Here is a 12,068-nt window from a genome sequence, read left to right on the forward strand (position 1 = left end):
TACTAAAGTATTAAAATTCATAGGAAATTACATTAGAAATAAGTCACTAAAAAAAACTTTGCAAATTTGGTGTAAAATATTCATATAAATGACTAAAACCTAAATGTATTAAGCCAATGAATTCTGAAAGTACACAAGTAGTACCAAGTCAATAAACCTGGCACATTTGATGACTTGAAACAACAGGAAAATGCTCCATTATGGCAAGGAATCTGTCAGATGTCCCTCTAGGTAAGAATGACATAAAGTTAGTCATACATTTTGAGTACACAAACATTTACACAGATGGAATTTAATAAAAACATCAACGTTCCTATAATGTTGAATTTGAAATCAAAATTAAGTTGAAAGAACACCTCTTAAAACATGTTCCTCTAACATCAAGAAAGTCTGTTAGCTGAGTTGTGGTTGCATACACTAAAAAAAAAAAATCCTAATTTTACAGAAAATAACTGATTTTGTGACGATAATTTTCTTTAATTTTAAATTGTACTCAAAACACTGTAAAATTACATATAATATCTGCAAAATAAAAATTCAGCTGTTATTTTAGATATTGTGACATTAATGACAAATTCCAGTAATTCACATATTTTATTTAGAAAATTTATTGTATTTTTCATACAGTATTTTTTCTGTTTTATTAAATTACATAAAAAATTATGTAAAATTACAAATATAATCTGTAAGTAAACAGTAACAAAACAGTTAAATGATAAAATGGTCAAATGACTGTCAGTTCCCCCAAAAAACTGTAAAACATCCTAAATTAAATAAACTGAAAAAAAAAAAAAAAAAAAACATTGTTATTTTACAGGTATTTCCTGAATTATCATGATCATATACCTTCATTGTAAAAAGAAAAAATCGGAAAAAAGGGTCAAATGACTGGCAGCTGCGGCTGCCAATCAAAAATAATAAAGTTAAAGTAAAATATGCTAATTTAAATAAAGTGCAAAAAACTTTAACATAAATTTGATGTCACCATTGAGATCAGTGTCTGCTTTAGTTTGGCTCATGACCCTTGAGTTTATAATTGTAGTTTTTTCTCTGGCTGCTTTAACTGTGTATTTGATACGCATTTGTAATGGCAATGAATGCTGGAGAAAATATCAGATGATCTTGGTCATTCTTTGGTGATGTTATAGTCATCATATGATGATCTGATTCATTGATGTAGCAATCAAATCTCTGAATATATTAGCTGAGGTTACTTCAGAAGTCGTTTTGAGGGGGGAGGGAAGGATAACATATTTGATTAAAGATTATAAGGGTACATGATTTTTTTTTTTTTTTAATTAATGAAGTGCACAGATAAATCATTTATAATAAACACTACAATATTACATATAAAAATCCAAATTGTAAAATTTTATTTCATGGTGATTTTAAGTGTCTCTTAAAAGGGCAGTAAACTATTCATGCCAATGTGATTAAAACAAAAGACAATACAATAAAATCAAACAATATTCAAAATAAAAGAATCAGAGTTTGTAGAATAAGGAAAAGGGAGATTTTGAGTGAAAAGAATAATGCTGATTTTACATTTCGTTAGCCTCATAGCATAATTGCCCAAGTCATTTTTTTTTTTTTTTTAAATATGGGTTAGGCAATTATGCAATGAGGCTAACGATTTGTTACAATAAGGAAAAATAGGTCACAGGACAGAACCAAATTCACAATGAAGGGGGAAACACATAACATACATTTTACAGGTTGTGTTGTTTTACATTAAATTGAAAAGCACTGTTCAAATTGCTCCAATAAGGAATTTCTCAATATCTCGCTCATTTAAATAACAGGAAAACAAGAGTTGGTGATTTACATTGACATACACTGGACAACTTTTTCACTGTTATAATGCTGTTTTTTTTCCTTTCTTATTCTTTATAAGGATTTATGGCCTTTGTCTCATGTCTCATCTGGACATTTTTGCTGACTGGAAGAACAGCTCTCCACCAATTTCTGTACTGTTGCCTGACCTGCACAAAAAGAGAAAGTCAGTCAAATTGGGTTATTTCACAAGACAAATGATTACTAGATCAAGGGATAGACTGACTTAAATTCTTTTGGAACAGCCTTTCTGTTGGAAGTGTGCCTGTATGGCCTAAAATGCTTTATAAAAGGCAGTCAACTGGGTTTTGGAACAGTGCTGTAGTCTCTCAGGTGTGAAAATAAGATGGAACTCATATGAATTATGTGAAGCATAACAAAGATTATCTGGTAGAGTAACATGATGTCTGACCTCATTATTGAGGACACAATAGACCAGGAAGATGAAGGTTCCCTGCTGAGAGTTCAAGATCAGGAAGAGGATCTCCAGCTCTTTCCTGTCATTAGTGAAGAAACCCAGAATCCAGGAGCAACCAAGAATCACAAACTGAGCCAGTGTTTTAAATGTCATAATCCTGCAGAGAAAGAGAAAGAAACATATTTAATGTGTCTTTATTGACTATTTGTTATTTTAAATCAGATTGTTTGTTACTTGGTTTGTTTCATCTGTGAAACTTCAGGGTTCAGATTTTTCAAAGTCAAGTTCAGACTGATGATGATGTTGATGAAAAGAATCACATTTAACTGCACAGTAAGAGAAAAAAAAAAGGTAATTAATCAGTTTCCCTTTTAATACAAAGTCATGAGATAAAAGAAATAAGAAATGTGCTTACAGCAATTATGACCACAACAGGTCCCAGAAAACTCCAGAAAAAACCTTTATCCATTTTAATCCAGCACCTGTTTAGAAGAAGATACAGTCAAAAAATATCAATAAACAAACATGGATGAAGATCTCTGAGTCACTCAAACTAAACTCACTCTTCACTTCCATAGCCTTTAGGATCCACCGCAGCAGACACGGCCACCACAACCAGAGGAACCGTATATCCAATCACACACAGGAATCCACTGCTAAGCACCTCCCTCTTTTTGGAGCTGATCTGTGATAGGTTCTTCACACAGATGAAGAGCAGCAAAGCTTCAATGAACATCCACACAAAGCCGGAGAGAAAGAGGAAGTGCAGCACACCTGATATCACGGCACACAACACCTGGAGATCATGAGAGATGGTTATGATGATTCTCAGTGAGACTGTGCTGAGCTGTAGGGCTCCTTCATCATTCTCACCTGATGAGGGCGTATGAGGCTCAGGAACTGTTGTGTGAGCAGGAACAGAAGGTGAGCCAACAGCAGACTCACACAGAGATTGATTCGAGCCACATTATTCACTGCAGGACTCCACTGACAAAAGGCAAAGGTCAACAGGGCCAAACTGAAGAACACCAGCCCCACGATCACACACACCAAATTCAACAGCTCCAGCAGTGAGTCGCTCTGAGAAAACATGTCAGAGTACATGAGTGCCAAATCTATGCTGTTCTTCAACGCTCACTATAAATGTTCTCGTACCTCTGATGGGCGGCTGGTTTGCATGATGAGAGCGAATGTGGAGAGATGAACACAGGAACACACAGTGTAGCTGCTGTTGGTCTTTAAAACAGAACAACCATCTACAATCCACTCGCTGATATTCCAGTACACACAGGACAGGGAACTGTTGGGAACAAGCTTCTGAACAATAAAGAAAAGACATGCATATTAGGGATACCTCCAGTGGCGGCTGGCCAAAGAGCACTTACTATTTTATTATGTATTTGTATTTTTAACTTTCAGGAATTATTTAGTTATTTAATTATTTTAATTTAATTGATATATCGCATTGACCAACCCCTTATCCTAAACACAACTGTTGGTAACTCTTTTGAAATATTTTTAACCTAGTCTTTGCATCTGTTTTAGGTTGAAATGGTAGGGTGAGTATTTGGAGCACACATGTGTTGTGAAACTGATAAAGACGTTTCCTTAATTTGCGGATGTTTTTCTATTTGCATGCGTTTTCTTCAGTTGCAGCACGTTGAGCTCTCTTGGTCACCGTAGCAGTGTGAACATGAGAGTTATTTTTCATAAAATTCTAAATCCAACTGCCAGCTTTACGGCCAGTAAAGTTTATCGAGTGGATCTCTGAACTGGTGTGAGTGAGTGGAGGCGGGGCTAATTTGCATATCCATGGTCCCGCTAGAAAAAAAAACATTGAAATGCCATTTTGTTGATCAAAGTTTGTCATTTTGTCTGCTGTGATATCAGCTATCAGTTAATTTGGTGAGTTTAGTGTTGGTGGTTTTGGGAAGAGTAGCTGAGATCACAGTGGACATCGTGGTTTTAACCATGTCATTTGATGTGTTGAAGAAGTCGGGCTTCAGTAGATTCTCCATTGTGTAGAATAATAACCCAACATTTTCAGCAAACATCCCAGTATGATTTAATGCAAATCAGTGAAAGTTTAAGAAAAACAGTTAACAGAAGGAAATATCCAAAATTATAAACTATAACCAAATGATAAAATTAGTCCAAATAATTCAGAACTATTAGTTTTACATAGTAGCTGATACATAGCCCTATACCTAGAAACTTTTCTATCAGCGGTCACCTCCATTTTATTTCTCCATCCATCCCTTTTTTCTGAATTACTGTAAATTTTCAAACCTAACCCTGATTGATTAGAACAGTGGATAAAGGAGATTATGAAGTAGTAAATGAAAGTTACTCACTCTGATGTGTTTGAGGGTGAAGTTGACTGGTTTGGTGAGTTTAGTGTTGTTGGTTTTGGGAAGAGTAGCTGAGATCACAGTGGACATCATGGTTTTAATCGTGTCATTTGATGTGTTGAAGAAGTCTGGCTTCAGTAGATTCTCCATTGTGTTATAACTCATGAAAGCCACAGCAGCTGATCCTGTGTGACAGGAAATCACATACACTGAATGTGATATTATATTGGAAGTATATATAAAGTTATTTAATGAGTCATACCAAAACTTTTCACATACTTTCACTATTGTTCTTGGCGATCCCAATGAGATCGATGTCCACAGAAGAATTTGTTGTGTCAAGTCGAGGGATTTTATCTAAGGTGACATTTGGTCCAACCATGAAGACTTCAACCTCTGATTTAAAAGAACAAAACAACCCACACACACATTGTGTAAATTATTCAGTCTAACAATATGTTACATCAGCAGATGAGAAATCATGAAATAATTAGATCATCCAGAAAGTCAACGATTAGTTCATACTCCAGAGTTCAAATTTATAGAGCTGCATGATTCTCGATTCTGAACAGATTACTAAACAAAATAAAATGTAATTTACAAAAGGTTCTGGAAAAATGTTAATTGCTGCTATTTAAAATATTTTAACAATTAATGGTGCAGCTCTACAAAGCTAGTAGTTACTTCCGCAGTTCTGTTTTACTTACCCACAGTGTCAAGGGTAAAACTGACATTGGCATATGTGTCTGTCGGCTTCACCAGCATGGACACCAGCTTCTCACTGGCTTTTAGCACACGGTTTCCATCTGACACCAGTTTATTTGGGTCAGCTGATGATGACACTAAAACCTTCTCTGAAGCGTTGAGGACCAAATCCAAAATTTTGGTCACATCCTATTTTAATGATCATATAATGAGTATTATTTGTAAATGTTGAAACAAAAGAAAGCATTGCTACAGTATCATCTAGTGACACACAATTATTATTTTGTCATGTTTTTCTTACGGTCAAAGGGAGAACTTCAGCTGTGATGTTCTCTATCTGCTCAAGAAGATTTTCTACACATCGTCCTGTGGCCTGAAATCACAGAGCACTGAAGATTATTTGTTTATTTTAATGTTTTTCTTTTATGGTTTCTAAATAAAAGTCAATTGGTGCATGTAAAAGGAACAAATAGTTCAACATATATCTACTGTATGCAAAGAATCAACAACACTGACCAAAAAAAAAAAAAAAAAAAAAACATTATAGTGCACATTATACAGTGCATATCATAGTGTATTGTGCTTTTGATTCAAGTTTTATGGTATGATGTCCAACCTTCCAAATCACAGTTTAAGAAACTCATGTCAACTTACCTTGCATCCTTCCTGCAGTGTAAAGTTCAGACCTGGAATGGGAAAACTCAGCATGAATTAAATAGAAGTTCCTTTCAAAAGTCATTTCGGTGGGACTGGCTGATGCAATGGGTGTGAGAATAATCCATTGTAAATTGGTTTACAGTTATCTTTTATTTAATTATAAAACTGGTAAAATACATTACTTGGCAAATCCAAATGGACTTATTCTAGATTTTTTTTAAATCAACACCTAATCTCACTCAGACTAAGGTTAGAACATACCAAAACCCATCATTTGATTTAGCAGATGTGCAGTCCTGTTTATGTATGATGTATTTATGCATGGTGTCTTTTGTAAAAACTGCAAACCAATTTTGAGCCAGTGGTAAATTCAGATCATAAAATCATCACATGCCATATTTAAATGACCATAACAAAAATGTTACATTAATACATGATACACAATCACACTATATTCATTTAGGTTAGGAGACTGTAATATTACATGTAGCATGAAGAGAAGGAAATATCAAATCAAACTCAGATGTATTACATTAATTTAGTGACTGACATATATCCTCATTTTTAAGTCACTTTGGATAAAGGCGTCTGCTAAATAAATAAATGTAAATGACTGTTTCATAAGGTGTAACATTAACAAGACAAAAATTTGTCAACAAAACAGACTTGGATGAAAGGAAGTACAGCGTCACTCACCTGTAGAAGTAGAACTGGTAGATATTGTAGAAGAGACCGGCTGTAAAGGAACTGAAAGAATGAAACAGGAAACGGATTATAAATCAGACTCAGGTGCTGAATTACTTATTCAGTTCAATTCCAGTTCGGCAACACATTTACCTGTAGTACTGGGACTGACAGATGTTGTGGATGTGACGCGCTGTATATAAACTGAAAAATAACAGATGGAAACCAATGTTAAATCAGACTCAGTTGACAAACTACTGTGTTCTTCATGAAGAAAATCATCATGAGGGAAAAATACCACATTCAGTCCAGAATCATCCTCACCTGTAGATGTAGAACTGGTAGATGTTGCGGAAGTGATCGGCTGTAAAGGAACTAAAAAAAAAAAATTACAAATGTAAAATCAGACTCAGATTATGAACTATTGTTTTCTTTATTAAGACACTGATTATGGAGGGTCACATTTCAATATTACAATCCAAGAAAATCATCAAAAAAGATGAAGAATATAATCTCCCAGATAGCAACATTGTTTCGGCCCAGATCCGGCCCACATCTGGCACAAAGATGTGGAAAGATGATCTGGCCCACATGCAGCGTGGAATGACGGCCCTTGGGCGGCTCACTCCTGTTTGCCACAAGCAGGCCAATCTGGGCCACAAGCAGGCCCATAAGAACTTTAGATGTCTGCCAGAAATAAAGTAAATCTGGTTAGTAATAAGTGAAGCTGGTAATGCTGTTTGTGGAGTTGTTTAATCCTCCTCTGCTGAGATCTTCACAGATTTAATGTCTTCTTTTATCTTCAGCTAGATTTTCATCTAAGACTGTGGCTGAAGTCAGTTGTAGTTCTTGTGTTTCTGCTCGTCTCTTTTTCTGTTCTCTTCTTTCCTTCAGTGATTCTGCTTGTTAACAGGCTTATTAAGGCTGAGATGACTCCATATTTAATATACACAGATTTTGTGGCTCAGATAAGGTCCAGTTCTGGTTTATTTCTTCTGGCCAGATCATCTTTCCACATGTGCCAGATGTGGGTCGAAACACTATCTGGGCTTGAGGAGTTTATTTTTAAAGGCCACATTCAGTCTAGATTTATTCTCACCTGTAGATGTAGAACTGGTAGATGTTGTAGATGTAGAATTGGTAAATGTAGAGGAAGTGACCGCCTGTAAAGGAACTGCAAAAATAACAGATGGAAACTGATGATAAATCAGATTCAGATACTGAATTATTATGTTCTTCATGAATAAAATCATTATGAGGGGGTTCTTCTTAACCCTTTAGAACCTGAAGCTAAAATAGGTGTTTCACATATTTAGATTTTTTGACTGTACAATTCTAAAACAATGTGCTATCTTAATGTGCAAGGTGTCATCTTTTTCAGAAAAAGATTATCTTTCAACAAATTACAGTTATTGACCATTATTGTGTGTGGTGAGTTTGTAAATAGAATTTAACTAGACAAAAATAATAAACAAACGAGAATAAATTTACTGATTTTTATTTAGAAAAAAAAAAACTGAAAAAAATCATGAACGAAAGAAACTAACACTTTAAAGTTGAAAAATTAACTATAATACATATATACACAAGTCTTTTTTGTGACATTGGGTTGCACAGTTTTTATTTAGGACACTATTTTTCATACACGCACACATACAAATGCACGCATTCATAGGCACACATTCACATGCACTCACTACATGCTTTGATACGTGAAAGAGTAACGGCCATCCGCCTCCCAAGTTTCATTAAAAATCATCCAAATCCCCTCTTCTGCTGTCTAACACTTCTTTCACCATGTATTTGTTCGTTTCTTTTATTATTTTATGCAATCCAAAACACTCTAACCTGCCACGCTTCGTATCTCTCTGTTCAAATCCTTCCTTCCCGCGCTGATGTCATTTGCAGACGGAAAGCATGAAACTACAGTAATAAGCCGCATATTGCCATGTTGTCTACTGTCAGGGGCAATTTGAATGGTTTTGATAGTGCAAACGGTTGAAGAGTTACGGTCAAATGAATACAGCTTGCTGGTGTGTGTCGGCGACGACACAGCCGGTTCTAAAGGGTTAAAGGATACATTCAGTTTAGAATCAACCTTACCTGTAGAATTAGAACTAGTAGATGTTGTGGAAGTGACTGGCTGTAAAGGAACTGAAAAAAAATAAATAAATAAAATAAAGCAGATGGAAGTCTGTTAAATCAGACTCAGATAATGAACTACTGTGTTCTTCATGAAGAAAACCATCTTGATGGATTTATTTTAAAAGGCCAAATTGAGTCCAGAATCATCCTTACCTGTAGATGTTGAACTAGTAGATGTTGTGGAAGTGACTGGTTGTAAAGGAACTGAAACAATAACAGATGGAAACAGATTAATCTGATGTCAGATGCTGAATTAGGGTGTTCCTCATAAAAACAAAAGTTAAGGAACATCTTTTAAAAGTCACATTCAGCCCAGAAACATGCTCACCTTCAGTAGTGGGACTGGTAGAAGTGACTGTCAGTAAATGATCTGTAACATTAACAAGATGAAAAGAGAATCAACGTCAGATTTAGATGAAGTTCTGTGTTCTTCATGAAGACATTAATTATGGAGGGTTGAATTTCAATATAACAGTCCAGTCTAACATCATCCTCACCTGTAGAAGTAAAACTGGTAGATGTTGTGGAAGTGTCTGTCAGTAAATGACCTGTAACATTTACAAAGTGGAAAGAGATGCAAGGTCAGATTTGGAGGAAGCACTGTGTGTTCTTAATTAAGACATTTTGGAGGGTTGCATTTCAATATATACAGTCCAGTCTAATATCATCCTCACCAGTAGAAGTGAAACTGGTAGATGTTGTGGAAGTGACCGGCAGTAAAGAAACTGAAACAATAACACATGAAACCAGATGATAAATCAGATGCTGAATTACTGTGTTTTTCAAGAAGACACATTTAGCCCAGAAACATGCTCACCTTCAGTAGTGGGACTGGTAGATGTTGTGGAAGTGATTGTCAATAAATTATCTGTAACATTAACAAGATGAAAAGAGAATCAAAGTCAGATTTAGATGAAGTTCTGTGTTTTTCATGAAGATATTATTTATGGAGGGTTGGATTTCAATATATACAGTCCAGACTAACATCATCCTCATCTGTAGATGTAGAACTGGTGGATGTTGTGGAAGTGTCTGGCTGTGTCACATTCAGCCCAGAAACATGCTCACCTTCAGTAGTGGGACTGGAAGATGTTGTGGAAGTGACTGTCAGTAAATGATCTGTAACATTAACAAGATGAAAAGAGAATCAACGTCAGATTTAGATGAAGTTCTGTGTTCATCATGAAGACATTAATTATGGAGGGTTGCATTTCAATATAACAGTCCAGTCTAACATCATCCTCACCTGTAGAAGTGAAACTGGTAGATGTTGCGGAAGTGATTGGCTGTAAAGAAACTGAAACAATAATGTGTACAATCAGACTCAGATGATGAACTACTACTGTTTTCTTTATTAAGACATTGATTATGGAGGGTCGCATTTTAACCAATCCACCATCATCCTCACCTGTATATGTAGAACTGGTAGAAGTTGTGGAAGTGTCCGGCTGTAAAGGAACTGAAACAATAACACATGGAAACAGATGGTAAATCAGACTCAGATGCTGAATTACTGTATTTTTCAAGAAAACACTAATTATGGATGAACATCTTTTCAAAGTCACATTCAGCCCAGAAACATGCTCACCTTCAGTAGTGGGACTGGAAGATGTGGAAGTGACTGTCAGTAAATTATCTGTAACATTAACAAGATGAAAAGAGAATCAAAGTCAGATTTAGATGAAGTTCTGTGTTTTTCATGAAGATATTAATTATGGAGGGTCGCATTTTAATATTACAGTGCAATCCACCATCATCCTCACCTGTATATGTAGAACTGGTAGAAGTTGTGGAAGTGTCCGGCTGTAAAGGAACTGAAAATAACACATGAAAACAGATGGTAAATCAGACTCAGGTGCTGTATTTTTCAAGAAAACACTAATTATGGATGAACATCTTTTCAAAGTCACATTCAGACCAGAAACATGCTCACCTTCAGTGGTTAGATTGGTAGATGTTGTGGAAGTGACTGTCAGTAAATGATCTGTAACATTAACAAGATGAAAAGAGAATCAAAGTCAGATTTAGAAGAAGTTCTGTGTTCTTCATGAAGATATTAATTACGGAGGGTTGCATTTCAATATAACAGTCCAGTCTAACGTCATCCTCACCTGTAGATGTAGAACTGGTAGATGTTGCGGAAGTGATCGGCTGTAAAGGAACTGAAACAATAAGAGATGGAAACAGATAAATCAGATGTCAGATGCTGAATTATGGTGTTCCACGTAAAAACAATAGTTAAGGAGCTTCTTTTAAAAGTCACATTCAGCCCTAGAAACATGCTCACGTTCAGTAGTGGGACTGGTAGATGTTGTGGAAGTGACTGTCAGTAAATGATCTGTAACATTTACAAGATGAAAAGAGAATCAAAGTCAGATTTAGATGAAGTTCTGTGTTCTTCATGAATACATTAATTATGGAGGGCATTTCAATATAACAGTCCAGTCTATCATCATCCTCACCTGTAGAAGTAAAACTGGTAGATGTTGCGGAAGTGATCGGCTGTAAAGAAACTGAAACAATAACATGTAGAATCAGACTCAGATGATGAACAACCGAGTTCATTAATAAGGCAGTAATTATGGAGGGTCGTGTTTAAATTTTACAGTGAAATCCAGCATCATCCTCACCTGTAGATGTAGAACTGGTAGATGTTGTGGAAGTGTCTGGCTGTAAAGAAACTGAAACAGTAACAGATGGAAACAGATGATTCATTGATTCAGATGATGACACAAAATTCATTTTGTGATTGTTGTTGGCAGAGCTCTATTGCTTTTAAAGATACACACACTAAAACGGCATGCTTTTGCTTCCATCCAAAAAGGGGTATTTACAACATGGTATACTAAATGATCTGTGTGGTCATTTGAAACTTCACAGACACAATCTGGGGGACATCTGAGACTTATATTACATCTTGTAAAAAGGGTAATAATTGGTCCCCTTCCCACATAGTAACATTGTGCCGTCCCAAATCCGGCCCACCTTGGGTGGCTCACTCCTGTTTGCCAGATCTGGGCCACAAGCAGGCCATAGCAATGCCACATGTCAGCCAAGAACAAAGAAATAAACCAGAACTAGACCTTATCTGAGCCACAAAACCTGTGTATATTAAATATGGAGTCATCTCAGCCTTAAAAAGCCTGTTAACAAGCAGAATCACAGAAGGAAAGAAGAGAACAGAAAAAGAGACGAGCAGAAACACAAGAACTACAACTGACTTCAGACACAGTCTAAGATGACATCGACTGAAGAGAAAAGAAGACATTAAATCT

The 12,068-nt window shown here is 35.8% G+C and overlaps 1 protein-coding gene across 1 annotated transcript in view; it reads right to left on the reverse strand.

Annotated features, from left to right (window-relative positions):
• Positions 1 to 12,068, reverse strand: part of LOC311077982 (uncharacterized protein) — a gene marked incomplete at its 5' end in the record, with an annotated part of 46,777 nt that overhangs the window by 850 nt on the left and 33,859 nt on the right. Inside the window, 30 exons of the mRNA XM_084106627.1 lie at positions 4 to 1,982; positions 2,246 to 2,408; positions 2,486 to 2,577; positions 2,667 to 2,733; positions 2,815 to 3,047; positions 3,125 to 3,331; positions 3,407 to 3,568; positions 4,606 to 4,787; positions 4,882 to 4,998; positions 5,310 to 5,496; positions 5,609 to 5,680; positions 5,962 to 5,993; positions 6,661 to 6,711; positions 6,802 to 6,852; positions 6,973 to 7,023; positions 7,748 to 7,822; positions 8,752 to 8,802; positions 8,947 to 8,997; positions 9,122 to 9,163; positions 9,291 to 9,341; positions 9,468 to 9,518; positions 9,611 to 9,661; positions 9,766 to 9,912; positions 10,040 to 10,090; positions 10,202 to 10,252; positions 10,382 to 10,395; positions 10,557 to 10,607; positions 10,905 to 10,955; positions 11,256 to 11,306; positions 11,424 to 11,474. Of these exons, the coding sequence (XP_083962753.1) occupies positions 1,881 to 1,982; positions 2,246 to 2,408; positions 2,486 to 2,577; positions 2,667 to 2,733; positions 2,815 to 3,047; positions 3,125 to 3,331; positions 3,407 to 3,568; positions 4,606 to 4,787; positions 4,882 to 4,998; positions 5,310 to 5,496; positions 5,609 to 5,680; positions 5,962 to 5,993; positions 6,661 to 6,711; positions 6,802 to 6,852; positions 6,973 to 7,023; positions 7,748 to 7,822; positions 8,752 to 8,802; positions 8,947 to 8,997; positions 9,122 to 9,163; positions 9,291 to 9,341; positions 9,468 to 9,518; positions 9,611 to 9,661; positions 9,766 to 9,912; positions 10,040 to 10,090; positions 10,202 to 10,252; positions 10,382 to 10,395; positions 10,557 to 10,607; positions 10,905 to 10,955; positions 11,256 to 11,306; positions 11,424 to 11,474 (2,608 nt within the window). The 3' untranslated portion in view covers positions 4 to 1,880. The remainder of the gene's footprint in view (positions 1 to 3; positions 1,983 to 2,245; positions 2,409 to 2,485; positions 2,578 to 2,666; positions 2,734 to 2,814; positions 3,048 to 3,124; positions 3,332 to 3,406; positions 3,569 to 4,605; positions 4,788 to 4,881; positions 4,999 to 5,309; positions 5,497 to 5,608; positions 5,681 to 5,961; positions 5,994 to 6,660; positions 6,712 to 6,801; positions 6,853 to 6,972; positions 7,024 to 7,747; positions 7,823 to 8,751; positions 8,803 to 8,946; positions 8,998 to 9,121; positions 9,164 to 9,290; positions 9,342 to 9,467; positions 9,519 to 9,610; positions 9,662 to 9,765; positions 9,913 to 10,039; positions 10,091 to 10,201; positions 10,253 to 10,381; positions 10,396 to 10,556; positions 10,608 to 10,904; positions 10,956 to 11,255; positions 11,307 to 11,423; positions 11,475 to 12,068) is intronic.

The sequence above is a fragment of the Abramis brama genome, assembly GCF_963993115.1.
Source record: "Abramis brama genome assembly, chromosome: 2".
Taxonomy (NCBI): Eukaryota; Metazoa; Chordata; class Actinopteri; order Cypriniformes; family Leuciscidae; genus Abramis; species Abramis brama.